The sequence below is a fragment of the Heloderma suspectum genome, chromosome 3 (genome assembly GCF_057233095.1).
Source record: "Heloderma suspectum isolate Gila_16-S chromosome 3, 16-S_ref, whole genome shotgun sequence".
In the NCBI taxonomy this organism is placed as follows: Eukaryota; Metazoa; Chordata; class Lepidosauria; order Squamata; family Helodermatidae; genus Heloderma; species Heloderma suspectum.
Genome location: NC_139460.1, coordinates 243922608 through 243949850, shown reverse-complemented (window position 1 = coordinate 243949850; position 27243 = coordinate 243922608). Strand labels below are relative to the sequence as shown.

Genomic DNA, 27243 nt, shown 5'->3' with positions numbered 1-27243 from the left:
TCGCGTCGGGGGGTGCGCGCCTTGCTCTCCGTCTGGAGGTCGAGGGCTCGAGCCCAGCTGTGTTCCTCGTCTGACCCCCAGACCGATCCTGTGCTTGTTTGCTCAGCAGCAAGTCCCGCAGTTTTTAACGGGGCTTGCTCCCTAATAGGTGTTGTTCAAGAATGCGGTCCTAGCTGCGAAATGCTTTCGCTTTGAGAGCCGGTATGGTGTTGAATGTTGTGTTGGCCTAGGCCAGGCTTCCCCCCTTCTGGTGCCTTTCAGACGTGTTGGACTGCAGCCCTCATAATTCCCAGCCAACATATGTGAGGGGCACCAGGTTGGGGAAGCCAAGCCTAGGACCAGGAAGATCCTGGTTGAAGTCACTCAATTGTGAAGCTCACCTTGGGCCAGTCACTACCTCTTAGGGACTAAGGGCACAATCCTATGCATGTTTAGAAGGGGGGGAAAGGCCTATAACTCCTAGCATGCCCCAGCTAGCTTTTTCTGTCAAAACATGCATAGGATTGTGCCTTACAGCTGTAATCCTATAGCCACTTACCTGGAAGTAAGCCTCATCGAACTAAATGGAACTTAGTTCTGAGTAAACACATATAGTATTGTGCTGTAAGAGAATGAATTCACAGAAAGAGAGAAAAAGGGGTGCCTTGCCTACTTTTGGCTGCAGCTGTGTTTACTGCTGGTAGGTGGCCTCCAGCAAATTGCCTCCCAAAGCATGTATCCGTTCATAGGGTACCTTTTTTTTTTTCTATCTCTTTCTTAGCCTAACCTACTACACAAGATTGTTGTGAGAACCATGCAGGCTACCTTGGACTCCTTGGAAGGTAAAGGTGGCATATAAATGTAATAAATATATGTATCTTATACCAGTCCTTTACTTCATTGTTGAGAGAGACTGATGGCTTGGGATGCTGTTAGTTTCTTCATTAAAGTTGCAGTCCTGTACCCATATAACTAGGAGTAAGCCCCACTGATGTACTTCTCAGTAGACATTTATAGGATTGCACTGTCTTATCATTGTGTGATGGCAACAGGAAGGGTAACAAGCATTTGTGTTTTTCTGTAAAGAAATAAAAGTGATATTGAAAATACACCTTATATGCACACTGACTTATTTAGAACCAAAGACTAGTAAGGTACATTAAAACAAAACATGATATTAAAAACAGCATTTTCTTTTTCTCGTGTCTATAATGTAAAGGCAATTTTATTTATTGTACACCACTTCCACAGAGTTGTACAAAGATAAGTTGAACATTTATGTTGTTGTTCAGTCGTTAAGTCGTGTCCGACTCTTCGTGACCCCATGGACCATAGCACGCCAGGCCTTCCTGTCCTCTGCTCTCCCCGGAGTGTGCTCAAGTTCATATTCATTGCATCAGTGATGCTATCTAGCCATCTCATCCTCTGCCGTCCCCTTCTCCTTTTGCCTTCAATCTTTCCCAGCATCAGGGTCTTTTCCAGTAAGTTTTCTCTTTGCATTAGGTGGCCAAAATATTTGAGCTTCAGCTTCAGTATCTGTCCTTCCAATGAGCAGTCAGGGTTGATTTCCTTTAGGATAGACTGATTGGACCTCCTTGCAGTCCAGGGGACTCGTAAGAGTCTTCTCCAGCACCACAGTTCGAAAGCATCAATTCTTCGGCGCTCAGCCTTCCTTAAAAGTCCAGCTCTCACAGCCATACGTTACTACTGGGAAAACCATAGCTCTGATTAGACGGACCTTTGTCGGCAAGGTGATGTCTCTGCTTCTTACTATGCTGTTTAGGTTTGCCATCGCTTTCCTCCCAAGGAGCAAGCGTCTTTTAATTTCATGGCTACAGTCACCGTCTGCGGTCATCTTGGAGCCCAAGAAAATAAAATCTGTCACTGCTTCCATTTCTTCCCCTTCTATATGCCAGGACGTGATGGGGCCAGATGCCATGATCTTCGTTTTTTTAATGTTGAGTTTCAAACCAGCTTTTGCACTCTTCACTTTCACCCTCAACAAGAGGCTCTTTAGATCCTCTTCGCTTTCTGCCATTAGGGTGGTATCGTCTGCGTATCTGAGGTTGTTGATAATTCTCCTGGCAATCTTAATTCCAACCTGTAATTCATCCATCCCGGCATTTCTCATGATGCATAAGTTAAATAAGCAGGGTGACAATATGCAGCCTTGTCGTACTCCTTTCCCATTTTTGAACCAATCGGTTGTTCCATGTCTAGTTCTTACTGTTGCTTCTTGGCCCTCGTACAGGTTTCTCAGGAGACAGGTAAGGTGGTCTGGTACTCCCATCTCTTTCAGAATTTGCCACAGTTTGTTGTGATCCACACAATCAAAGGCTCTAGCGTAGTCAATGAAGCAGAAATAGATGTTTTTCTGGAATTCTCTTGCTTTCTCCATGATCCAGCAAATGTTGGCGATTTGATCTCTAGTTCCTCTGCCTCTTCGGAACCCAGCTTGTACTTCCGGTAGTTCTCGGTTCACATACTGCTGAAGCCTAGCTTGTAGGATTTTGAGCATAACCCTGCTGGCATGTGAAATGAGCACAATTGTACGGTAGTTCGAACACTCTTTGGCATTGCCCTTCTTTGGAATAGAAATGTAAACTGACCTTTTCCAGTCTTGTGGCCACTGCTGAGTGTTCCAAATGTATTGGCATATTGAGTGCAACACTTTAACAGCATCATCTTTTAGGATTTTAAATAGCTCAGCTGGAATACTGTCATCTCCGCTAGATTTGTTGTTAGTCATGCTTCCTAAGGCCCACTTCACTCTCGAGAATGTCCGGCTCAAGTTCAGTGACCGCACTATCATGGCTATCAGGGACATTAAGATCTTTCTTGTATAGTTCTTCTGTGTATTCTTTCCACCTCTTCTTAATCTCATCTGCTTCTGTTAGGTCCCTGCCTTCTTTGTCCTTTATCATGCCCGTCTTTGCACAAAACGTTCCCTTGAGATCTCCGATTTTCTTGAAGAGATCTCTAGTCTTTCCCATTCTGTTGTCTTCCTCGATTTCTTTGCATTGTTCATTTAAGAAGGCCTTCTTGTCTCTCCTTGCTATTCTCTGGAACTCTGCATTCAGTTGGATATATCTTCCCCTTTCTCCTTTGCTTTTCGCTTCCCTTCTCTCCTCAGCCTCTTGTAAAGCCTCATCAGACAGCCACTTTGCTTTCTTGCATTTCTTTTTCTTTGGGATGCATTGAGTTCCTGCCTCCTGAACAATGTTACGGACCTCTGTCCATAGTTCCTCAGGCACTCTGTCTATCAGGTCTAATCCCTTAAACCTGTTCCTCACCTCCACTGTATATTCATAAGGGATATGATTTAGGTCATACCTGAATGGTTTAGTGGTTTTCCCGACGTTCTTCAATTTAAGCCGAAATTTTGCAAGAAGCAGCTCATGATCTGAGCCACAGTCAGCTCCAGGTCTTGTTTTTACTGACTGTATAGAGCTTCTCCATCTTTGGCTACAAAGGACATAATCAATCTGATTTCGATATTGACCATCTGGTGATGTCCATGTGTAGAGTCACCTCTTGTGCTGTTGGAAAAGAGTGTTTGCTATAATCAGCATGTTCTCTTGGCAAAACTATTAGCCTTTGTCCTGCTTCATTTTGTACACCAAGGCCATGCTTGCCTGTTATCCCGGTGATATCTTGACTTCCTACTTTAGCATTCCAATCCCCTATGATGAAAAGGACATCTTTTTTTGGTGTTAGTTCTAGAAGGTGTTGTAGGTCTTCATAAAACCGATCAACCTCAGCTTCTTCGGCCTCAGTGGTTGGGGCATAGACTTGAATTACTGTGATATTGAATGGTTTGCCTTGGATTCATACTGAGATAATTTTATCATTTTTGAGATTGTACCCAGTACTGCTTTTCCCACCCTTTTATTGACTATGAGTGCTACTCCATTTCTTCTAAGGGATTCTTGCCCACAGTAGTAGATATGATGGTCACCTGAATTAAATTCGCCCATGCTTGTCCATTTTAGTTCACTGATTCCCAAGATGTCGATGTTCAATCTTGCCATCTCATGTTTGACCACCTCCAGCTTACCTTGATTCATGGATCTTACATTCCAGGTTCCTAAACAATATTGTTCTTTACAGCATCGGATTTTCTTTTCACCACCAGACACATCCACAGCCGAGTGTCCTTTCGGCTTTGGCCCAGCCGCTTCACTCTTTCTGGCGCTACTTGGAAATACCCTCTGCTCTTCCCCAGTAGTATATTGGACACCTTCCGACCTGAGGGGCTCATCTTCCGGCGTCATAACTTTTAACCTTGTGATATGTTCCATGGGGTTTTCTTGGCAGGAATACTGGAGTGGGTTGCCATTTCCTTCTCCAGTGGACCACATTTTGTCAGAACTCTCCGCCGTGACCTGTCCGTCTTGGGTGGCCCTGCATGGCATAGCTTATGGCTTCACTGAGTTACACAAGCCCCTTCGCCACAACAAGGCAGTGATCCATGAAGGGAAGAACATTTATATAACCAATTAAAAGATAAAGAAAACAACACTAGCAAAATGAGCCAAATTAATTGACTCAAATGCTCCTTGGAAAATCATCATCTTGACCTGCCGTAAAAAGGGCAGGGAAGGAGCTATACAAACCAGGATGGTGGGGAGGCATTCCAAATTTCTGGGACTATAACAGAAAAGGCCCTAATACTTAGTGGAAGCCAATCTGGCCTCTTCCACTTGAGATGGAATTCAAAGCAGGGCTTCACTTGCAGGGCTTAACTGCCCTGAAATAATGAGGACACAGGCCATTGAGAGCTTCAAAATCAAACCTGGAACTTTGGATTGGTCTCAGAAATGCTAGTACATACTTCAGAATAGGTGATATATGAATATGCCAATTCAAATCTGGAAGCAACATTTGCACTAACAGGAATAGTGTTTTTGAAGGCAGCCCCGCATAGAGCACATTGTAGTAATTCAACCTGGAAGTCAGTATGAATAACAGTGACCAATTTTCTGTCATCCAGTAGCTAGAATATCAGCCAAACTTCAATAAAGCATTCTAGGCCACATCAATTACATAGGAATTTAGGAGCTGCACCTCCAAGTTACAAACTTGATCTTTACAGGAGTGTGCAAGCCCATCTAGAATTTACATTTCCCCAGCTAATTAGTCCACTCAGTCTCTATCATCAATTCCCTCTTCTGTAGACAGAAAACTCAAAAGCTTGTACAGTATTTTGTGACCGTTAGGTTGGCCTAATAAGGGCATTGGCCTCGTACAGATTTTGAAATTTTTCTTATGTCTAACACAGCTACCTTTGCTTTTTGAGTTTCAGCAAATCCGTCACTGATAGTTTCAGACATGCATTCAAGGAGATCATCGCTTCACGGAATTAGATGAAAAAGAGAAATAGAACTATGTTTCATAGTGATGGTACCTGCCCCCATACACCAGATGACCTCACCTAGAGGTTTTATGCAGATGTTGAGAAGCAGGGCAGACAAACTTGGACCCTGGGGGATCCCACAGTGCAATTCCCATACAGAGGAATAATTGTCTTCCTGCATTCTGGAATCTAGTCTCTAGGAAGGAAAGGAACTACTGCAACACAGCTCATCCCCAGTCTTTGATCCCCTGATCATGTTAATCTTTGGTCTGCCAATTCAGAAAGGCAGACCAGACATCAAGATGTGCTGAGAGATCTAGAAGCATCAACACATTGCCACTTCTTGTCTTTCTCCCTATCTAGATTATTGATCAAGGTAATTAAAACAGTGTCAATCCCAAACCCAGGCCTGAAACCAGACTGAAATGGGTCCAGATAATCCACTTCATCCAAAAATGCCAGGAGTTGCCTCACTACCACACATTCAGTCACCTTGCCAAAGCAAGGCAAGCTAATTATACCTATATTATTAGTGGGTCAGAATTCCCAGCACCCTCACGTAAGTGCAGTTCTTTGGGGAAAGGTATGACAATTAAGTTGTTATAAAATTGTGTTAAGTTTGTAGTGTAGTTGCCTATACATTGGAAAAATGTGCACTCTGTTGGAAAACACGCACACATCATCATCATCTTTTACTTCCTATCACACATTAACAGAGTGCAGGCAAGTATTAAATATATGTTTTACTGTTGATCTGTTCCATTGTAGTTTTATTTTGTTTTAATTCTATGTGTAAGTTGCCCTGAGAACTTAGTTATAAAGTGGCATATAAATACTTAAGGGAACAATCCTATACCTGCTAGACAGTGGCTAGATGGCCATAGAATTTTTTGGTTTATGGGAACCAACCTCGGAGCCAGTGCTCCGAGGTCTGTTCCCAGAAAACCACCCCCCTGCCCTCGTCCCCACAGTCTTGTAAGAGACACGGTTTGTCCTTGGCTCTGTGCTCATAAGAGCAGTGGGAAAGGGGGTGTTCCTGGGGGTGGGAAAGGGAGGGGATGGTGGAAGCGCCAGTACGATGCCAACCAGCCTCTCCCCACCCCACCCCCTGCTCCAAGGTACCCTAGCTAGACAGCTGAAATCGGTGATCTAGCTGCTAATGCAGGGCGGCCAGAGCATGGAAGAGAAGATCCCCTCTGCGCTTTACCCACCCTGCATTGGATAGTCGTCCGCCTCTTAAGTTTGGAGCCAGCCGACTATCCCCATTGGATTGCACCCTAAAATAAATAATGAGGGTTATGCGTTTTATTGTTGTAAACGATCTTTGGAGGGCTTCTGTCCTGAAAGGTGGCCTATAAATATTTAAAATAAATAAAAATAATAAATTGTGGGAGTGGCTCCAAGTAACTTTTAGAGACATATGTGAAAACACCAGAGCTGCTAGCTGTGCACTGGTCACAAGCCAGGCACAGGCAAAGGAAAGTTCTAAACCAGCGTTTCCCAGTTTGGTGCCCTCCAGCTGGAAATTATGGGAGTTCATAGTCCAACATATCTGGAGGGCACTAAGTTGGGGATGGCTGGTCTCGATGGACTGTTCCTTTGTCCATTGCTGCAATTTTAGGGTTACTTTTACTGCCACGATGATCTCTTATTAAGTAAGAGTTAAAAGTAACAGCTTCTCATAGGAGACAATATAGAAGCCTAGACTTTATTATTGCAGTTATTTGGCAGCAGTACGGCTTCCCCACCCCCAAAAGTAGAAGTACAGATAAACCTTCATCGTTTTTTCATACAGGTCTTCTTATGTGGAGAAAATGTGAAATTGTGAGGTTTTAATGTTTTTAAAGGTGAAATTGTGAGGATTTTGTCGTTGCTTTAAAATTGCCCTGCAAATGATTTCTGTGCTAGGTAGGGAGAAAGAAACAGCCCAATATTTTTTCCCATATTATAGATGAGTGGGGATAAGGCTGAGAGATATCATACCCATATTACAAGGACTGGGGGATGAGATTGTGTGACCTACAACAACCCTGCAATATTTATCTATTATCCCCATATTTTAGGCTTTGGAGGCTGAATGTCTATAATTTGGTCCATTGTTAACATCCTCTCTAGGATATGTGGGAGGTGGGGTGGGGTGTCAAGAGACAGAGATTTATGACATCCATATTGCGTACTTCAGTGTCGTTATTCCCGTATTGCAGATTGAAGTAGACTGAGGATTGCAACCAACCTGTATTACGATCTCCACATATCACATGGGAGCTGAAGTTGATGGTGATATAGTGGGAAACAGCACTGAGATATAGTGGTTAAAATGGTGGATTAGGACTGGCGAAACCCATGTTCAAGCCCCCACTCATTGCTGAAGCCCACTGGGTGACTTCAGGCCAGTCACACTGCCTCAGCCTAACCCAGCTCACAGGGTTCTGGTGCGGATAAAAAGAGAAGAATTATGTATGCCACCCTGAGCTACTTGCAGGAATAGTGGATATGAAGGCCAATAATGATGATGATGTTGATGATATTTATAGCAACTGTAAACATCATCTTAAACATCATATGTAAACAGAACTATAATTGACTTAAGGAACAATCGTGTTAGCGAACTGTTCACAAGATCAGAATGTCCTATTATGTAGCTTTTCAGCGGTCTGCACTGTGATAAAATGTGTGTACTGTATTGTATTGCAGTGGTTTGGAAACCTGCATCTGTGACTTTGTATTCACCAATAAAGACTAAGAAGGCAATCCTGGCTGGCTCCGGAATGCTGGGAGTTGGGAGGGCTTTTTTCTGTCTAAACATGCATAGGATTGCCCTCTTAGTCTCTATTGGTGAACACAATGTCACAGATACAGGTTTCCAGTCTACTGCAATACTACACAGTACACGCATTTTATCACAATGCAGACAGATAGCAGAACAGCTACATGATAGGACATTCTGATCTGGTGAACAGTTCGCCAGCACGATCCATCTGCTGAAGTGAACTGAAACGATCGGAGGAAAACAATACAGCAAAGGATACGCTACTCCAAGCATTATCAGAAGTATAGAGTCCAGATCACAGGAAGTAATAAACCCCCTTCAGAAAGGCAAACCCGAAACTTAGCCGAATGCGGTCACCTCGTGCTCTACTCGCATGCAGTCACGTTGCGCTTTTACCATTTGGTAAAAGCGCAACGGATCACTATTTGACAGTATAAATTGCCGCACCGGGGGGAGGGCGCAGGGGAAAGGGTTAAAGACCCCCTACCACCACTACCCCCAAGGTCCTGATCCGGAGCGGGGGCTCTGCGCTTACTCTAGAGTAACTTAAAAAACCAAACCCGTAGCTGCTAGCCCTGTCTTTAAAGACACGTGTGCTTTGGGAGTAAGCGTGTAACACGGAGCTCCCAAATCAAACCGGAAGCCAGGAGGCGTGTGTTGCTCAATTTTTCTCACTCTGCGAGGCCCATCATGAGGCCAGGCGAGGCGCTCAGGAAATAGGCGGGGTCCAGGAGGAGGAGGAGAAAGATGGCAGAGACGGAGGCTCAACTGCTCTTGGGTGTGGGGCTGATTGGTAAGCACACCTCTGTCCCCGACTATGGATGGGACGGAGCCCGTTCCCGGCCCGCTTCGTTCTTTCTCTCCCCTGCCCCTGTTGAAAGTCCCCTTTTCCCTTTTGAGAAGAGGCGGTCGTTCGTGTGCTGATGGAGCAACCCGGGGGTGAAGGGTCGGGGTTTGTTCCTTTTCCCCTCCGGCCCGAGGGAAATTATCCCTATGCGCTTTGCCTTTAGAATAACTAAACACGCATAATCGAGAGTGGTGATCAAAGAGTGGATTGTTTCACCCCTTCAGTTCGGTGTCTGCTTGTGGATGAAGGGTAGCTGGGGGGCGGGGAGAGAGCTATTCTGGGTTAATCGCGGAGTCAAAGACGGTGAGTTTATGTTTGCGGAGAAGGGACACTCTTATGCAAACACACGGTCACAAGCTTTTGCCCAATAACTGTGTTCATAAACTGCCAGGACTTGCGTGTAGCTATTACAGTCAATGTTGCTTGTAATACCTCCAATCATGTCTCCTACACGGTCACAAGCTTTTGCCCAATAACTGTGTTCATAAACTGCCAGGACTTGCGTGTAGCTATTACAGTCAATGTTGCTTGTAATACCTCCAATCATGTCTCCTACTGACTTTAAAAAAACCCTTAAAATCATAGGTATGTAGACATCAAAATATGCAATCCTTTCCCAACCCTGCTGTTTAGAAGGATTTAGTACTGTGTATAACAGCTGACATACCTTCCTAATTGTCCTGTACATTTGCACTTCTTGTCTAAGTCACTCCTCATCTAGTCAATTAGTGTGGTTTATTAAAGTCAGAATGTATAGTTGGCTGCTCTGTCATGAGCCTTATCTGGCTGCTCTGTCATGAGCCTTATCTGGCTGATAGACTACTGAAAACAAGGACGTTATTCAGGAGTAGCTTCATTTGCATCCAGAGGTAAGCAACCAGGTGCCCTCCAGATGTTGTGACTACAACTGCCATAAGCTCTGCCAGCATGGCCAATGGTCAGAAATTATGGGAGTTACCATCCAAAACATCTGGAGGACAGAAGTTTGCCTGCCTCTACATACAAGAGGACAGGTCTCTGCCCCAAGGAGCTTGCAGTCCAAATTTGTCATGGGGGAAACAACAGAGGAAGTGATTGATAAACATGAAGTGTGATTGTTTTAGTTACATACTCTTAGGTGGGGGTTAGAGGGTTACAGGCTAGTTGCAGCAGGGCATTTAATAATTTTTAATGATGAATTTCTGACCTACTCTGAATTTCTGACTGTAGGTAAACTGAACTGCAGATTTTATGTAAATAATATGTCACAATATAAACTTAACACAGAAACACTGATTTAAGGTTTAAATAATAGGTAAGAGCAGAAACCAACATAGTAAGTGTAAAGTGGGGGTATTGAGGTAACTGCAATAAAATAGATCTGATTAACCAATCAATTTACTTCCTTGCTGCTGTTGGCATTCTCACAGTGAACATCTTTCCACCATAGAAAAAGATACCAATGGAGATGCTCTGTGGGTTTGGTGTTACCCGTCTACAACAAATGAATTAAGGGATCTCTTGTTGAGAAAATGCTGCCTTACAGACGAAAGCAAACAGCTTCACACTTTCATATTTGGTCAGTACAGACTGACATGGTTTTATGTAACAACTATGGAAGTTCCAGATTCATCAGCCTTGAAAAAGGTAGGATTGAAATTCTGAGAAGAGGAGCTTGGTGTAGAAGGATCTTATCCAGCACATCCTTCAATGCTGGCTATAATCTTACTAATATGAAAGGAATAGGATTTATGAATACTTGCCAAATGAGGCCTATTTTATTTGATTTGGTGTCTTAATTGTTTATTATGGGCAGTATCCAGTATGACACTACCACTAATGTAAACTGCATTGAGCTAACGTAAATGACCTCTAACCCAATGCCAATAGTACTTGCTGGTGTGATGAGTTTCCCCAGAAAGCCCATCGCACCAGCAAGTGCTATTGTTGTGCTTGTGTAAATGGTCTCTAGTGCAACAACAGAATTTACGTTAGTGGTAGTGTCGCATTGGATACTGCCCTATATGTCTAGGGTTTGATCCAGACTTAAATCATTCTTAGAGTAGATCTATTGAAAGCAATGGGACTGAACTTAGACATTACTAAAGTTCCATTGACTTCAGTGGGTGTATTCTAAGCGTGACTGACTGGATCCAACCCATATACTCATATGTCTATTCATTTTATAAGACAATGGAGACTGTATAAATATGGATATTATATAAATGCCTAGTATGTTACAAAAGGATAACAAAAGCTATGTTAAACATCTGAGAGGAAGAAAATCTAAGAATTAGATTATTCCACTAACGTACATATTTCCTTTGGAAACTTACCCCAAGTTCAAGGTGTGTTGGGTTGGGGAGAAGAATAATAGGTCTCCAGTATTATAATATGATTTGGGAGGCACAGGTAAGCTGTCAATCCTTTCCAGCTGTTCATTCTTTGGCAGTTTGTGACAGTGTTCTCATGCTCATATAGTGTTTGTGCCAGCATATAGTGTTTGTGGCCAAAATGACTGGGCTGTAGGGTTGAAGCCTTGGGTTGATCATCTAAGGTTGCAGTCCTATGCACACTTCCCTGGGAGTTGATCCCAACTGAACACAGCTTACTTTTGAGAAAACATGCATAGGGTTGTACTGTAGATCAGGGATTGGGAACACGGGGCCCTCCAGATGTTGCTGGACTGTAACGCCTATCATCCCTCACCATTGGCTAGCCTGGCTAGGGCTGATGGGGTTTGCAGTCCCCCAACATCTGGAGGGCCACACATTCCCCACCCCTGCTGTAGATAATTGATCTCTAGACCAGGTGGATTTTTCAAGGTGATACATAGCTAAGTTCATCATAGTTATTACAGTGCAGCACAATAATCCCTGAGGAAACAAGGGCTGGTGCAAAAATGACAACCCCTGAACAGGTTATTTCAGATGCAACACAATAATCTCTGAGAAAACTATGGCTGGTGCCCTGAACAGGTTGTTTCAGAGGCTTTTGAAGTAAGAGCAAGGGTGAAGGAAATAATGTAGCAGTTAGAGTGTCTGGGAATTGTAAAAATAAAAATGCCAATGAAAGGGAAGGAACATAGATAAGAACACTGTTGTGCTGGTCTGTCCTTATTTTACTTCTATTTATCTGCTTTCAGAATTGCCTCTGCAGGATTGTATTTGGGGGAAATTCCACTTGATGGTTGTGTAGCTGTCTTTTTGTACATTGTTGAACTTGCTTGTTTGTCATAAAGAAGAACTATCATGCTTTCCCACCTTTCAAGAAGTTGTCCCCCCCACCCCCGGCCCTTTCTCCACCCCTTCCCTCTCTTGCAGCTCTCATGGAGTTAATAGAGGACGGGTAGAAAGCCTGTTCTTTTGTTTGGTAGATACTGTATTGGATTCAGATGCAGACATAATTAAAGTAGACCCATTAAAATCAATGGGACAAACTCTCTGTGGCTAGTTAGTCATGACTAACTTAAATTCCATTGACTAAAGTCCTATTGATTTCAATAGGTCTACTTTAAGTATGAATGAATCTGGATCCAACTGTATAAACAACTGAACTTCCTAATTTGATGGTGATGAAACAAGATAATGGGCAGGTTCCTATGTCACACAAAGCCACCCTGAGAATAAGCCACAGCGGGTTGTTTGCTTGCTGAACAACCTACGTTACTCCCGACAGATGATTGGGCATGCGGCAGCACGGCTTCCTTCCCCCTCAGTCCTCCAGCCCGCTCCCAGCACATATCCCACTGTCCTTTGTGTGTGCAAATTCGCTGAAGTAACCCCACCAGTAATTGTTCCAAAAGGAGCTGCAGTGTGGTGGGGGAGCCAATAACTCCCATTTGTCTACTTCATCAGGACTCGGGGAAGTGTTGAAAGCGGGGAGGACACCGACAAGTGTCTGTTCAAGGCTTAATAGCAAGAAGATGACTTTGCCAAGTGGGAGTTAGTGCCCACCCCCCTTTGGTGCTCCTTTTCAGAGCACCAACTTCACTCACATTTTTCACCTTTTCTGGTGCTCCTGAAATGCTCTAATGGGTTTGTTCTTTCCCTTGGTATTATTTTTTCCCTGGTCGTTCACAAGTGTGAGCAGATTAGCCTATGTGCAGTCTCGCCTTGTTAATTTTCTTGTATGTTACCTACACCACTTCTGGGCTCCTTTGACAGCTATAATGTACGAGGACGTTGGCAAGACTACACATAGTAGACAGCCGAATCTGCGCACTTCTGAAAGACCAGGAACATTAAAACAAATTATGACTTCATTTGTGCACCTCCAAAGCACCGTAAAAAAAAAAAAAAAAGTGGCAACCAAGTTATGGTCCTTCCAAAGTGCCGTTTTGGCATTGGTGGAGGGGCAGTCACTGGTGACGGAGGCTGGAGGTGGCACTGGTGAGATCGCAAAGAGTGACACAGGCTTTTTTGCCACTCTCGCCAAGCAGCTCTGTAGCTGCCAGGTTCGGATGTCATGACAAACCACTCTGACAACAAGCTACCCTCAACAACCCTACTACAAGTCATGGGTTCTCAGGGTGGCTTGTTTGCCTAAAACTACCCACACTGAATCATCCACACCAAGTTCACACATCACGGTAGGCTGTGTGGACACTAACAAGGCTCACAATCTGCCATGGCTTATGTCATGTGAATCCAATCAAAATCCATCAGTTTTGCCTAATTTATTGTATTTCACTGAGATGTGATGCACTGATTGTCCTGGTGTTGCTTTAATATCTTGTAAATGTATGGTAATATATGGTATTCCAGTATATTATTATAATAGAATATTGGGGTATAAAGCAACTCCTTTTTTCTGTGTATTGGACAGGTGACCCATTTTTCTATTGTCCTGACCACCAAAGACTTTAACCCAGAGAAATATGCAGCCTTTACTAGGATCCTCTGTAGGTGTGTATCACTAATATGTTTTATACTGCAGCTGCACTGTTTAGTAGATAGGTTAAAAACCTTTTGACCAACTAGAAAGGTGCTTCCAACTAATAGGGCAGTAGTTTTCTTGAAATAAGTCAAGAAATTGAAATAATTGAAATAATAATTAACTGTTCTTTTTTTTTAAAAAAAATACAAATACTTATCAAAAAAAAGAAAAAAAGGAAGGTGGCCAGTGCCATCTTAGAAGAGGCATTCCTCCTCCTCTCTCACATAGAAGGTCATGCATGCGTCTTTGCAGATGCCAGCTAAAATCAAAAGAATTGTTTTTTCTTCAGAACTAGTGTTCTATGCACATAGATTAATTCTGAATCAATTAAAATTGATCCAATCTAATCACTATGATTGATAAATCAACCAAGATTTTTTAAATTGTATTTGCCATTAGTATTAGCCATAATACTAATATGACCAAGAACAGTTTTCAGAAGATTCACCTGGTGCACCAGTTGCACCCCTGCCGATAGAAAGCAGACTTGTCCATGGTAATTCATGACCTTCTTATGTCTGGGTTGGAGTATTGTAAAATTTTCTGCATAGAACTGCCTTTTGAAGAGCGTTTGGGAGTTTCAGCTGGTTTGGAATATAGCCACCAGACTGGTGTGAGGTGTTCTGATTATGTCATTCCTTTTGTTTCTGCTGCACTGGCTACTACTTTGCTTGCTTCCAGGCAGAATTCACCGTGCTGCTGATCTTAACCTCTTAAGGAGCTAAATGGCCTGAGGCCAGGATAAAGCTGGGGTGGGCAGTTTTTTTACTAGAACCCAGAAGTCCCTTAATCAGAGCCAGCTTGAAATTTATGGTGCGTGTGGGTATATTCAGTTACCTACTGCACCCCCTGAGCCAAACACTGTATATACAAACCCACATCTGAGTTACTATAGATCAGGGATTCTAACATAAAACTCTAAATATGGTCAGTAAAAGGCTTGGTCAATGGCAACCAATTAATATTGGTGAGGAACACTGAGGCAATTTGATAAGCAATTAGCACAAGGCCAGCCCTGGCAGATATGTTTTTTTTAACTTTCAGTGTTAGTTGCTATTGTTAAATAATTGGGAGTCAGAAATTCTTACCAATCTACTGCAAATCACCCAAAGATCTACCAGTAAATCCTGATCTACCTTCTGCCTGCCCCTGTTTAAGGCAGGGTTGCTCCTGAAATTTTGTTTTAGCTACTGGAAAACTTTCTTGTGGCTGTTTTTTTTTTTTTTAATGTTAATATGTTCAAATTAATTATCACTTTTGTCTTGCCTTGAGGGTCTCTAATGGTAAAGTGGAATATAAATCTTTTAATAAATAATATCTCAAGTCAACCATAGGACTCAGACAAGCAAGCTTTGTGTGTGAATCTCAACATGTTTTAATTTTGACACATATGAATTAACAGTACGTGGGTCAGTTCACATGTAATGATAAGCCAGAATCCTGCCAGTGGGAGCAGCTAAACAAACCAGAAAACCTCCGGTGCCAGTTTGTATATTATGATGTCCAAACTGGGAGTCCTGGCTTGTTACTCCTATCAAGCCAGAACCTGAAGCCAGGGTTGTTGTTGTTTTGGTTTCTGATTCCCGGCTTGTTTGGAAGCAACAAGCCAGGAATCCTGTTTTGGACATAACGATAAACTAGAGCTGGAGGTTGCCCAGTTTTTTCAGCTGCTCCTGATTGCAGGAGGAACTAAGTGAGAGCAATCAAGCAGCGTGCATGAGCACATGGCTTGTCAATAAGAAGCCAGAATTCTCAGCAATTCAGTCTTACTGTTATGTCCAAACCAGGCCAGCGTGTCTTAGCACAGTTGTTCTAGAGCAGGTCATAGGCAACCTAGTGCTACCCAGAGGTTTTGGACTACAAGTCCCATAATCCTTAGCCATTAGCCATACTGGCTGGGGATTGTGAGAGTTGTAGTCCAAAACACCTGGAGGGCACCAGGTTGCTTACCCCTGTCCTACAGAGTATTGGCTTGTTTTCATTTCTCTTTGTTTTCTGTGCACAGTTTTAAAAAGTGAGACACATTTCATTTTTCAGAATATACCTAAAATATGGGAGTCCTGTGAAAATGATGGAGAGTTATATTTCCGTCCTTACCAAGGGGATCTGCCAGAGTGAAGAAAATGGCTCCTTCCTGAGCAAAGATTTTGATGTCAGAAAAGCTTACCTTGCAGGCTCAATAAAAGGTGGGGAGAAATTCCTCAAAATATATTATTATAATTCAACCCCAGTTCTAAGTTTGTATTCTTGGATGTAAGCACCATTTATTTCCATGGAATTTATTTCCAAGTCAGCTTACATTTAGGGATTGCAGCACAGGAGCCAATTGTATTTGAAATTACAATTGTGATGAATTAAACTCAACACAATAAAACACCACAAGAGTTCAATCCACCAGGAATTTCACCATTTTAGGAACTTGGGAATTCATTGTAGCCACAATCCTGCTAAAGATTGGTGTGACTAAGCCCAATGAGAAAGCATAGATGCTACTTGCTCCTGTTCTGTATATTAGTTGATGCTGCTGTTTGTTAGAATGTTTATTAGAATGTTGTGTTTTTATTCTTGATTTGGTTTTTAAAAAATTGCTCTGTGTGTATTTAAATAAATAGCAAAAATAATAATAAAGGGGTATTGAGCAAAATCTGATAAAGGGATTTAAGCACTTCACCCACTAAAATGTAATATAGGGTTTTGGCTATGTGGTTGTTTTGAAGTGTAATAAATAAATACATATGAACTGTAGCCTTTTTGCCTCCAGAAAAGATTCAACTGTAGCTAAGTCCTGAGCAAGTTTCCTATCCCTCTGATAAAACAATTTTATCATGAGAACTAATTCCAATGAGTTATTGCAAATACTTCTCAGTTATGTTACTGCTAGTTTCATAGGACTCTGCTGCCATGTAGTACTAAAACTCTATTTTTGGTCCTCCCATCTGTCCTAGATATAATATCTCAATTTGGAATGGAAACCGTCATCCTGTATACTGCACTCATGTTAAAGAAAAGAATTGTAGTATATCACCCCAGAATAGAAGCTATCCAGGAATTTACAAGGTACAGCACAAATATAAAACGAAATAAAAGTTCACCAATGTGACAAACCCAACCTTTCTAGAAAAGTCTCTGAACAAAGAATATGGCCGGGCACGACCAGGCATCTATAGGCAGCAAAATCTACATTACCACACATCCAAGGCTGACTCTTCACCACTGCCACAATCATCCCTGTGACTCAGCCTTATGTTAAATGAGTACATGCAGAAATTACATGGAGGACATATGATCTGGTCATTTTAGGCCTTGACTAGTCAGTTTGACTTTCCCTCCTTGGGGCTTGCTGAGCCCGCAAAGAAATTCCTTTGTCAGTGAAACATTCCTTTGTCTTCAAGTGGGTGGCAGTGACCAGACTGAGCCACGCTGTGGAGTCTGCCGTGGGACTCACCCCTCCTCCACCTGCAGGCTGCTTTCGTGAGTTAAGTAAACTTTAGCCTGCAAATTCTATGTTTCATTTTAATTTTAAAAGCAGCTGACCATTTCTGAATGTATCTCTGCTTGGCTCTTGAATAAATATATTCTATTGGAAATTGGAGTTGATCTTATTATTTTGCCTAGCCTTATCCAGGCCGCCTAGACCACTGGGTACAGTCCACCACACCTTAAAGGAGTTTAAAGTAAGCTATCTTTCTCCATATGTGCAAGTCTGGGTTCTCACATATGCAGGTGAAGAGGAGTTACTAATTGCACAAGTGAGGGTAGTCTGCCTCTGAAAGATACAGCAAAGGGTGCTGTGCAGCCTGTCCTACCTCACAGGGATGGAGGTGCAGGCTCCTGTTTGTTGCAACAGAACCTGCTTAATTTTCTTTTCAACTCTCTTAGTCTTGGGTATGACTTATATTCAGTGTGTTCTCTTCTTGATTTATAACCCAAACCATCAACTGCCTATTAACAGGAGTGGGAAGCCTGTGGCCTCCAGATGTTGTTGGACCACAGCTCCCAGTATCCCTGACCATTGGCCTTGCTGGCTGGGGCTGATGGGCATTGGAGTCCAACAACATCTGGCCCTGGCCTATAACATTCAGTGGTGTTGTGTTTGGATCCTTGTGCTTAGACTTTGAGGCACAGGATGGCCCAGTTCTCATCTAACGCTAAGCCTTGTGCACAAGCTGGAAGAAGGCCAAGTGGGCTCTCTTGCTCCCTGCACCTCCTCCTGCATGGCTGGGAGGACGGCTTTGGCCATGTTTGTTTTTGCTTTCACAGAATCTCCGCTAATCTTTGCCGAGGAACCAGAGATCATGGTTTGAAACGAACTCTGGTTAGTTTTAACAACACAGCTTCATAACCCATGGTTTAATGTTGGCTTGTTTTGGAACTGACCAGAGTTTGTTATAAACCATGACCTCTGGTTCCTATGCGTGCTCTGGTCAGTTTCCCAATAAGCCATCTTGAAAGTATGGGTTACGAAGCTGTCTTGTTAAGCTAACCAGAGTTTGTTGTAATGCTGCTGAAGTCATCCTCCCACGTGGCCACAGGGAGCAGGTAAAAGCGAGTCTTGCTTGGGCTCATTCCAGCTCATGCACCATGCACTTAGCACTAAGCCATAGTTTAGTGTTATATGCAAATGTGGCTAATCAACCATCTTCCTTTGCCCTATTTGTGTGTTCCTCCTCATGCAATTCCAATTACATGAAGGGGGAGAGCAGGACCACACTTGCTTGCCCTACCCTCTCTGTCCCGTCTTCGTTACCTTCCATGTGTCTGAGGGCTGAACATCTACGATGGGTAGCCTGTTGTACTTGTGTGGGGCTCTAAATGGGGCACGGAGGAGACTGCATAAGTGCAGAAAGCTTCCTGCTGCAGACATTCAGCCCTCCCAACGTGTGGAGGGTGATTGGAATGCAACAGAGGAGGCAGAGTTAGCTAGCGTGTCTTTACACCATTGGAATTGCATCAGGGGAATGCATGAATAGGGTTCGTGAAAGGTACTGTAATGCTCAAACATAGTATCAGTTGTGACTTTTTTATTTTAGGACTCTACCAGCCTTAGTGTGGCATCGGCAAGACTGGTCTATCCTTCATTCATACGTACATCTGAATGATGATGAATTAGAAGCGTTGAAAATGTGCCCAGGTATTGATAATAAAAGGATGCAATTCACTCCCAGTAAACACAGTGACTAAACTCCCCTTTTCTATAATGGAACCAGATGGGACCAAATGCCAAACGCTACTAACCTTATAACCCATGAAGGTGCTACTGGTGCTGTCTTTATATTCCTTTCGGTGCCAGGTCAAAACCTATTTGCTTGCCTGGGCATTTTAAGTTGGTTTATGCTAAACTGGTTTACGTGAGCTAATTTTGTTTATTTTCTGCCTTTTATTTTTGTAATTGATGCTTGTTTTATTTTGTATACTGCCCTGGTATTGCAAGATGAAGGGCAGTATAAAAATAATTTAAATTAATAAATAATATTCTTCTGTCAGAGCTAGTTTGCAGATGTTCTTCTTTTCTAATATAGTTGGTGCATAACTTTTTAGTCCAGCAAACACCATTAGCCACAAAGAAGATACAATTCGTTAACATTGCATTGACCAACAGCCTTATGCCAGTTTTCTGTGATCTGTTCATAGGTCTAGAGCCAACTTCTGGAAATTGAAGCAATTATGTCATTTCCCTAGTGTGAAAAGCAATTGGTTGTTGCTTTTTTAACCACATCCCTTCCCTGTTTAAGAATTGGGAAGGGGGACCCTCTAAATACGTTTTAAATATTTTCTGGGAGGCTACCAGGGGCTTTGTGTGAGGAGGTGGGAAGAGGAACCCTCTTGTTACTCAGATCACAGATCAGAGATAACAAGGAGATAAGGGGAGCATTGGCTGCATACTCGTCCAATGCTTGCAGGAGCTCCTGTTCATAAAAACAAGTTACGATATTGAGCGAATGGCTCTAAATATGTTTTAAATATTTTCTTGGACATTATGTATCATGTGGTTGGTGTTCCGCTGGGATTTTCCTGTAGAGCCTGTAGGTAGCAGAATGTTTAGGATGGACTGTTATGCACAGTCCATTCTGTGTACATTCCAATGAAATTGGTAGACATTCAACATCAGCCTGCGAGTTTAGTATTGCTTGAAGCAAGGAAATAATTGTAGAGCAACCTACGTTTTTTTTAATTAACACACTTCCAATAGAATGTTCTTGCTCAGAAGTTCTGGTAAAATCTTTCCTGACCAGGTTACATTGCTGGATTTCTAGACCCAGAACTGAGCAATAGGCTAGATCTCTATGATGTATTCGTGAATCTGGCTGAAAGTGAGATCGCCATTTCTCAGCAAGCAAAAGGTTTGTTGGCTATGTCATTTCTCTTACCCCTATCCCCTGCTCCTGGATAGCAGACTTCAGAAGAGTTTGGTGCAACTTTTTAATCTTGAACCAGGGGGTGGTGGGGTGGGAAACTACACAATCCCAGTTTTACACAATCTGAGTCCCATGATATGGTCGAATGTAGCCCTCTCTTCCAAACACATTGATCACCCTGCATTGACGAAAGCATGAAAGGCAGATGCTGTTGCAGCCAAAGCTAATTTCCAGCTGCAGTGAAGACTGTAAAAGGTGTACCAAGGATAGCTAAAGCAGACACCTGGGTACAGGTGGATACAGAGAATGAAGGATACAAAGAATGAAGGTTATTAAAAAACAATAACAGGGATGGGGTGGGGAAGACATGCGGGTGGTGGGGGGAACCTTATGTTAATCATGGGCTTTTCAGTCAGGATCAACAGAACTGGATAACAGTAATGCTACAGTTCCATGAAGTTTCTGGATGGGAAAAGCAAACTTATGAGGCATGAGGAGCATGAAAAGCTGGGTGCTAAAAGATGGCAGTAAGAAGGGTCCTGTCAGCCCGACAGTGGCATGACACTAATAACAAAAAGATAACTGAGTGCTAGTATGGTTTGGGGGAGGCAAGAGCTCATTTATATTTGTCTGTGGCAATGTGGTCTGTTGGGAAACTTTTTGATGTGAGGGAACCATATATCAGTGTATTTTCACTGAACTGGATGACAGGGATGAATGACAGCACCTTCTCTCTCTCTCCCCCCTCTCCCCGCAGAGGCAATGACAATGGGAAAACTGCACAAAGAAATTGGACAACTCATTGTTCAGTCTGCAGAAGATCCAGACAAATCCAACAGTCAAGTTGTGAAGGTTAAGCTTGTTTTTGGACTATTTCAATCTTTTAACATTCGAGTTGCCAAAATATTGTAACCACCTTCCAAGATCTGAAAACACTGCTTTGGGGAGGTGCTGCAGCTCAGCGGTAGAGCACATGCTTTGCAGGCAGGAATTCCCAGGTTTGATTCCCAGCATCTCCAGTTAGGGCTGGAAACATTCCTGCCTGAAACCCAGGAGTGCTGCTGCCAGCCTGCGTCAACAATACTGGGCTAGATGGACCCACAGTCTGACTCAGTCTAAGGCAGCTTCCTGTGTTCCACCTAAGCCACTGTTGACGTGACTTGGAATGAGCTGAAGGAAGCCTTGGGCTCCATGCTCCATCTCCTTCACATGCAAGAGAAAGAGAGTAAAAGCTTCCATGTTCATTTTAGAAGAAACTGTGGTTCCATATTACACCCAACTCTAGGAATTGTGGTTTGTTCTAACGAAAGTTAGTTCACAAATCAGAACGGTTTGATCCTGGTTTAACTAACTGTGGTTAGAGGAAACCATGTATCTTGGTTGCCTTTCCACAAGAGGTTAGGCTGCTCCACAGAACTACTAGGGCTGACACTGCAGCTCCTCCATTCCCCTAGGCACGCTGGCCAAGAGATGGAAGTGCCACATGGTCTTTATCTCTTTGATTTTTTTTGCATGTAATTGCCCCAATAGTTCCATTGTATCTCAGAGGATCAGATCTGTAAGATAAAAAAGCTAGCCATCAAATCTTTAAGCCGCACTTCTCCTTCCTCACTCCAATACATTATCTGTCTCAAAGAGTAAGAGGCAGTTTCTTTGGCTGCCCTGACTTTATGCTCATTCTCTTTTAAAACTGTTTATGTTTCCAGGACATTTCGCTGAAGACGAAAGAAATCTTGACAAATCTCGCCTCGTTCACAGAGGTCTTGCATGATGGTGAGAAGCCATCCCTTAATTTTGAAGCACTGAAACAGAAGCGATTTCCACCAGCAACTGAAAATTTCCTCTACCATTTGGCAGCTGCTGAACAAATGCTTAAGATCTGATATTTTGGATGCACTTGAGCATAGCGCTTTGGAAGGAAACTCTTCTTTGCCATAATACTTCAAGTATCCCACACCTTTGTAAAGCAGTTGACAGAGGAAAGAGGGGGTAAGGATGATACAGGCTTGAGATGGAACCCCTCAGTGTGTAGTGGGATACCATTCCATTTTCTGTTTGTTATGATTTTCTGCAAAGTCAGACAGATTTTTAAAGACAAAGAGAAAGGATAGTTAACACCTATTATTCTTCCTATGAAGGATACGGGGGCATGATGGGTTTGAGCTGGAAGTGTCATCTGTGCATTAAGGTGAAAAATAGTTGATGAAACCTATCAGCATCCTAGTATAAACCAGCGGTGGGCAACTTGTGATCCACAAGATGTTTTGGCCTACAACTCCCATCAGCCCTAGCCAACATAGGTAATGGTGAGGCATGATGGGGGTTGTGGCCTTCCAGATGTTTTGCCCTACAAATTGCCCACTCTGGTATGAAAAAATGGATGACTTCAAAAGTGATAATGAAAACATGAAAGCTGTTAAAATTGAGAAGTTGCGTTATTTATCTTGCACAACTGCTTATAGTCAGTAATCACTCCTGCAGCCTAAGAGCCATATGCATGAACTCCCAGGATTCACCAAATGTGCAAGGGGGGAATGGGATTGGATTTGCTGGCCACACCTCCCGTGGCCATGATTTGCACATTAACAAGTGAGCCCTCTTTGCATGTACAGCTTTTCCTCACGCTCAGGAGTCCTGATTACCCCAGGGGTCCCAAGAACAACAAAGGGTCTGTTCATGTGCAGCTGTACTGTTGCAGGACATTTTTCTCAATAATGCTGCATGTGTGAGCATTGCGGCCAGTGAGCATGAACTTACTATTCCCTCTTCACATATTTGGTGAACATGTGGAGAGGGGCAGGGGGTTGTGTGTATAGTCCTTAACTCTATTTCAGTCTTCAGAGGGAACCTGAGGGCCGAGCTAGAAGTGTGAGTATTCACACCCACGCGCGCGCACACACGCGCGCACACACCCCATGGCTGTTTCTTGTACAGGAAAAAAAAGCTGCAAGGGTTTATTTGTTTTCACTGGAGGGGAGACTTACCTTCTTTCCCTTCCTGCAGCTATTCCACCTGTGGAGTGCCAGACACATGCTTGCAAGAGTAGACACGCATCTGAAACCTTGCAGGACAAATATTGGGTTAGGAGGGGCCGGGATGCACATGGGCTATTTACTTGCTGAAAATTGCCCCACGTGAAGCTGCCTTTCCCTTGGAGTTGCCATTGAGGTTTGAATGCACGTTTGTGTGTACTATATACTTTAGCCCTGTAACACAAAAGTGTAGATATTATAAACCAGTGGTTGAATCCAGACATAAACATATTCTGAGTAGAATCGTTGAAATGAATGGGACTTCAGTTAGTCACGAGTAACTGAAGTCCCATTGATTGCAATGGGTCTACTCTGAATATGACTGAGGTCTGGATCCAGTGGGTTTTGCAGAAATCTTGGAACGGCTGAAGAGCCTCTGCAGTAGCACTTTGCTATATTAAAAAAATCCATTTATGACCCTCGCCTTCATAAATATATGCCCTAGCATGTGACAGATGGTATACTTTTGTTTTTTAAAAAATCAGTAAACCTTATTTCTACTGTTAACATTTTTTGAAATACCCAATTATTTAATAGTCATCACTGTGTACCAGCAATATTAATTTGGGAATCATTTGTCTTCTACTTATACTATGAACCGAGCTATGTCTTATAATACAGAGGATACAAACGGAAATGGAGAACTATTGTTAAACACCTACAGTCATCCTAGTAAGCTTGAGAGCCTGACTGTTGCTCTCCTATTTTCAGGGGGGTGTTGTTCTCTTTTGTACGGAAATCTATGTTGATCTAAACATGTGTAGATCTAAAAGCCGACTTACTACACTTTTCTTATTTAATTTTGGTATGACTTTTTTCCTCCTATAGATTTCAGACTGCGTTAGGATGCTAATGTGGAGGAAGCACCTTGCATTTCTTCCCCTTGCAGTCAGCATATCCATTTAATACAGTGTTGTAATTATACACTCACCTGGTAGGTGACAAGGAATTGCACGCAGGTGATTGAGTGGGCTGCAGGAAGAGGGACAAAGCTCTTTGTCCCTCCTACGACAGCAAGCTAGTAACTTTTGTGAGCTTAATATTAATATATCCAAATACACTCCTATAAAAGTTGGGCTCAATCTAAATGTGATCCTGGGCATATTAAAAATATGTATTCTTTTCTGATGTTTCAAGTGGCTTATAACTCATTTAAACAAGGGTTTTTGTTTCTGTGGGTTGGATTCAGATCCAGAGTTAGTCATACTTAACCCCATTGAAATTATTGGGACTTAAATTAGTCATGACCAAGTTAAATGGGCCTGCCTTGCCTATGAAGGCCGCATGCATAGGGTTTCAAACAAATGGGTTTCAATGGGTCTACTCTAAGTATGAGTATGCCTGGATCCAACCCTATGCATGCAGCCTTCGTAGGCCAGTGCAGTGGTGTGCGTGCATAGGCAAGGCAGCCCCACCTTAACACTGACCACATTAAATATCGTCCTCCCTCGTGTTTCCTGTACACCCAGTTTCACGTTTACGGTCATACAGATGTTGCAAGCGGAAGTGTTAACTGCTCCATCAAGGACTTTTGTTTATTTTGATGTTGGGGAACCTACAGCCTAAGGGCCTAGTTTCAGACTTTGCTGACCCTGCCCGCTTTTGCTGCTAACACAGTCCATTGCTGGCAAACACACACACACACACACACACACACACACACACCCTGACAGGTTACCCCTGAGGAATGTGGCCCTCAACAGAAAAATAGTTCCCTACCCCTGGTTTATCCCCTGCAGTTCTGCAGTAGATAACATTGTGGGTATACACAATAGAACACATTAGCTTCTGTACATCGTTTATTTAAGATTGTTTGTTTATTAGAGATTGCTCTTCCCCTTTGCAATCAACACCAAAAGGAGACAAGCTTCCGACAGTTTGAGCATGAACCTCACAACCAGACTTGCTTCGCAGTGATGCCCCTCCCTAGGCGGCTCCGTCCTACATTGGCTTTCAAGAGTGGCTATCCTGGCTGAGCAGCTGAGCCCTGCCCCTAGCTTTTCCTGCTTTGCTTTTTGACGTGCCCTAGCATCTCTCAAATTACACCCCTCTTCCTCCTCGCAAACTTGAGTTCTGACGGTGGTGGGAAAGGGCAGCAAATCAGCCTGGGCCATCTGTATGTCAAGGTCCTCAGAGGAATCTCTCCCAGCATCTTGGCTCACTAGGGAGGGTCCTTCCCCAGCCTCTGATCTAGCTGTTCCAACTCTGATTCAGAATCAGAGCTGTCAGACATCTCAGTGCACTTGGACTCATCCCTGACAGGGGCATGTGTAGTCTTCCAGATGTTGGACTGCAGCTCTCATCAACTCTCACCACTGGCTATGCTGTGTAGGGATGAGGGGTCATAGTCTCCCAACATCTGGAGGGCCACATATTCCCCACCCTTGATCTTAGAAATGTGGTTTCTACATGATTTGGTACCAACCATAACCGAAGAATGGCCTGTCTCTTTTTTTCTTTCCCAACCTATTACCTGATAGCTGGAAGGGGCTCAAGTCAAACAACTCCCATCCTATGTGCCCTTAAAACACATCCCACTAGCAAAAAAGCATCTACAGTCCTCCTAGTCAGTTGACTTTGTTATGGGCTTGCTCTTGAGTGTTTTAATACTTGAGATAAGTGAGGTCTTATTACTACATAGCATTATTAATACCTACCAAATACTCCTTTAAAATGCTGTTTTTACAACCTAAACCAGCACTGGTCTTTTCTGGTAATTGCCCTCTCATCTTTAGATCTTAAGTTCTTTCCTCTGTGTAATTCTGCACATGAAAATTCAACCTTGCTGTTCACTGATTGAGATAATTAAGCTGGCTTTCATTGAGCTCACATGAAGTACAAGTGAAAGGATGGCATGGGTGTAGGCTAGACTGCACCTTGAAAACAGCAGAAGATAACACCAAAAAAATCCCAAAAGGAACAAATCTATATCCTGTTGACCATTAAAGGTACAGTTTACATTGTTTAATGAACTGGAGTGGGCTCTATAATGATAGATTGGAGAAATGATGGTTATAAAATAACCTCAGTAGAGGGGTACTCTGATTCTTCACGTATTAGTTCCAGAGTAAGCTGGCAAAACATTTTCTTCAGTCTGTAACCCATAATGATAGTGGATTAAGGTTCCAATCCTATACCTACTTACCTGGGAGTAAGAGCCACTGAACTCTATGGACTTCTGAGTAGAATTGTACTCAGTTTAGTACTTCTGTATAGGATTGCTCTGTAAGACTGAATCCTTGTTGAGCAAACACAACGAAAATGTCTTCAGTTATGGCTGTGATATCCAACCTCATATGGCCTATATAACCAGCTAGACTGGAGGGAAAGGACTACCTATGGCAGGGAGAAGACTCTGCTCCACATAATATTCTGTGTCTCCCCTAAAAAAGAAAGATGCTGAAGGCTAACCACAGTTTTGGAAGAGCATTCAGAAGTAACGCTTTCAGCTGAGACATTTGCACACGTGCGCATATATGAATATTGAATGTGTGCAGTGATGTAAAATAACTGGCTTTTGGAAACTCTAGTCCAGCCTTCCCCAACTTTGCGCCCTCCAGATGAGTGGGACTACAATGGAAATGCTGGCTGGGAATAATGTGAGTTGTAGTCCAACACAGGTGGGCACCAGGTTGGGGAAGGCTGTTCTGGTCTCTACCTCATCTCTCTCCTATCGCCCCCTCTGTTAGGCGCTGTTAGCACCTTCTTTCTATAGAGGGACTGCTCTGGTTTTGTTTCCCCTCATTGAAAGCTGTTCTGAAGCAGCAAGGTGTGGACAGCTGAAGATGTGGAAATGAAGGTTGTAGGGGCCAAGCCAGCAACAGCTGTTATCAGCAAAAGACCTGCAACCAGTAACAAAGGAAATCTCCTCTCCCTTGTATAAGCTACAAAACAATTTGTATAACCGTTACAAAAGCTCAGCTAGGATCCATCTCAGTCCATACAGCTGAATTCCATCAGAAGCAGTAAGCACAATTCCAAGTCCA

The 27243-nt window shown here is 43.0% G+C and overlaps 1 protein-coding gene across 4 annotated transcripts; it reads left to right on the top strand.

Annotated features, from left to right (window-relative positions):
• Positions 1–145: 145 nt before the first annotated feature.
• On the top strand, positions 146–24391 carry DENND10 (DENN domain containing 10). Of its 4 annotated transcripts, XM_084846092.1 has the most exons (10): positions 146–201; positions 761–821; positions 10382–10578; positions 13759–13838; positions 15907–16055; positions 16815–16926; positions 18900–19000; positions 20103–20210; positions 20983–21077; positions 21932–24385. In XM_084846092.1, the coding sequence occupies exons 2-10, from the start codon at positions 794–796 to the stop codon at positions 22106–22108; spliced, it is 1047 nt and encodes a 348-aa protein (XP_084702218.1). In that variant the 5' UTR covers positions 146–201; positions 761–793; the 3' UTR covers positions 22109–24385. The 4 variants fall into 4 exon arrangements, with proteins under 4 accessions (XP_084702218.1, XP_084702217.1, XP_084702219.1 ...); XM_084846091.1 differs by lacking the exons at positions 146–201; positions 761–821 and adding an exon at positions 8835–8898 and having other exon boundaries at positions 21932–24391; XM_084846093.1 differs by lacking the exons at positions 146–201; positions 761–821 and adding an exon at positions 8835–8898 and having other exon boundaries at positions 20124–20210.
• Positions 24392–27243: the final 2852 nt, after the last annotated feature.

Bases quoted from the DNA above. Each gene is read 5' to 3' on its own strand.
- DENND10 (XM_084846091.1), top strand. From the start codon at position 8,853: ATGGCAGAGACGGAGGCTCAACTGCTCTTGGGTGTGGGGCTGATTG. The intron at 16,056-16,814 runs GTGGGGAGAAAT...CATCTGTCCTAG, and splicing joins CCTTGCAGGCTCAATAAAAG to ATATAATATCTCAATTTGGA. The intron at 16,927-18,899 runs GTACAGCACAAA...TTTTTATTTTAG, and splicing joins GCTATCCAGGAATTTACAAG to GACTCTACCAGCCTTAGTGT.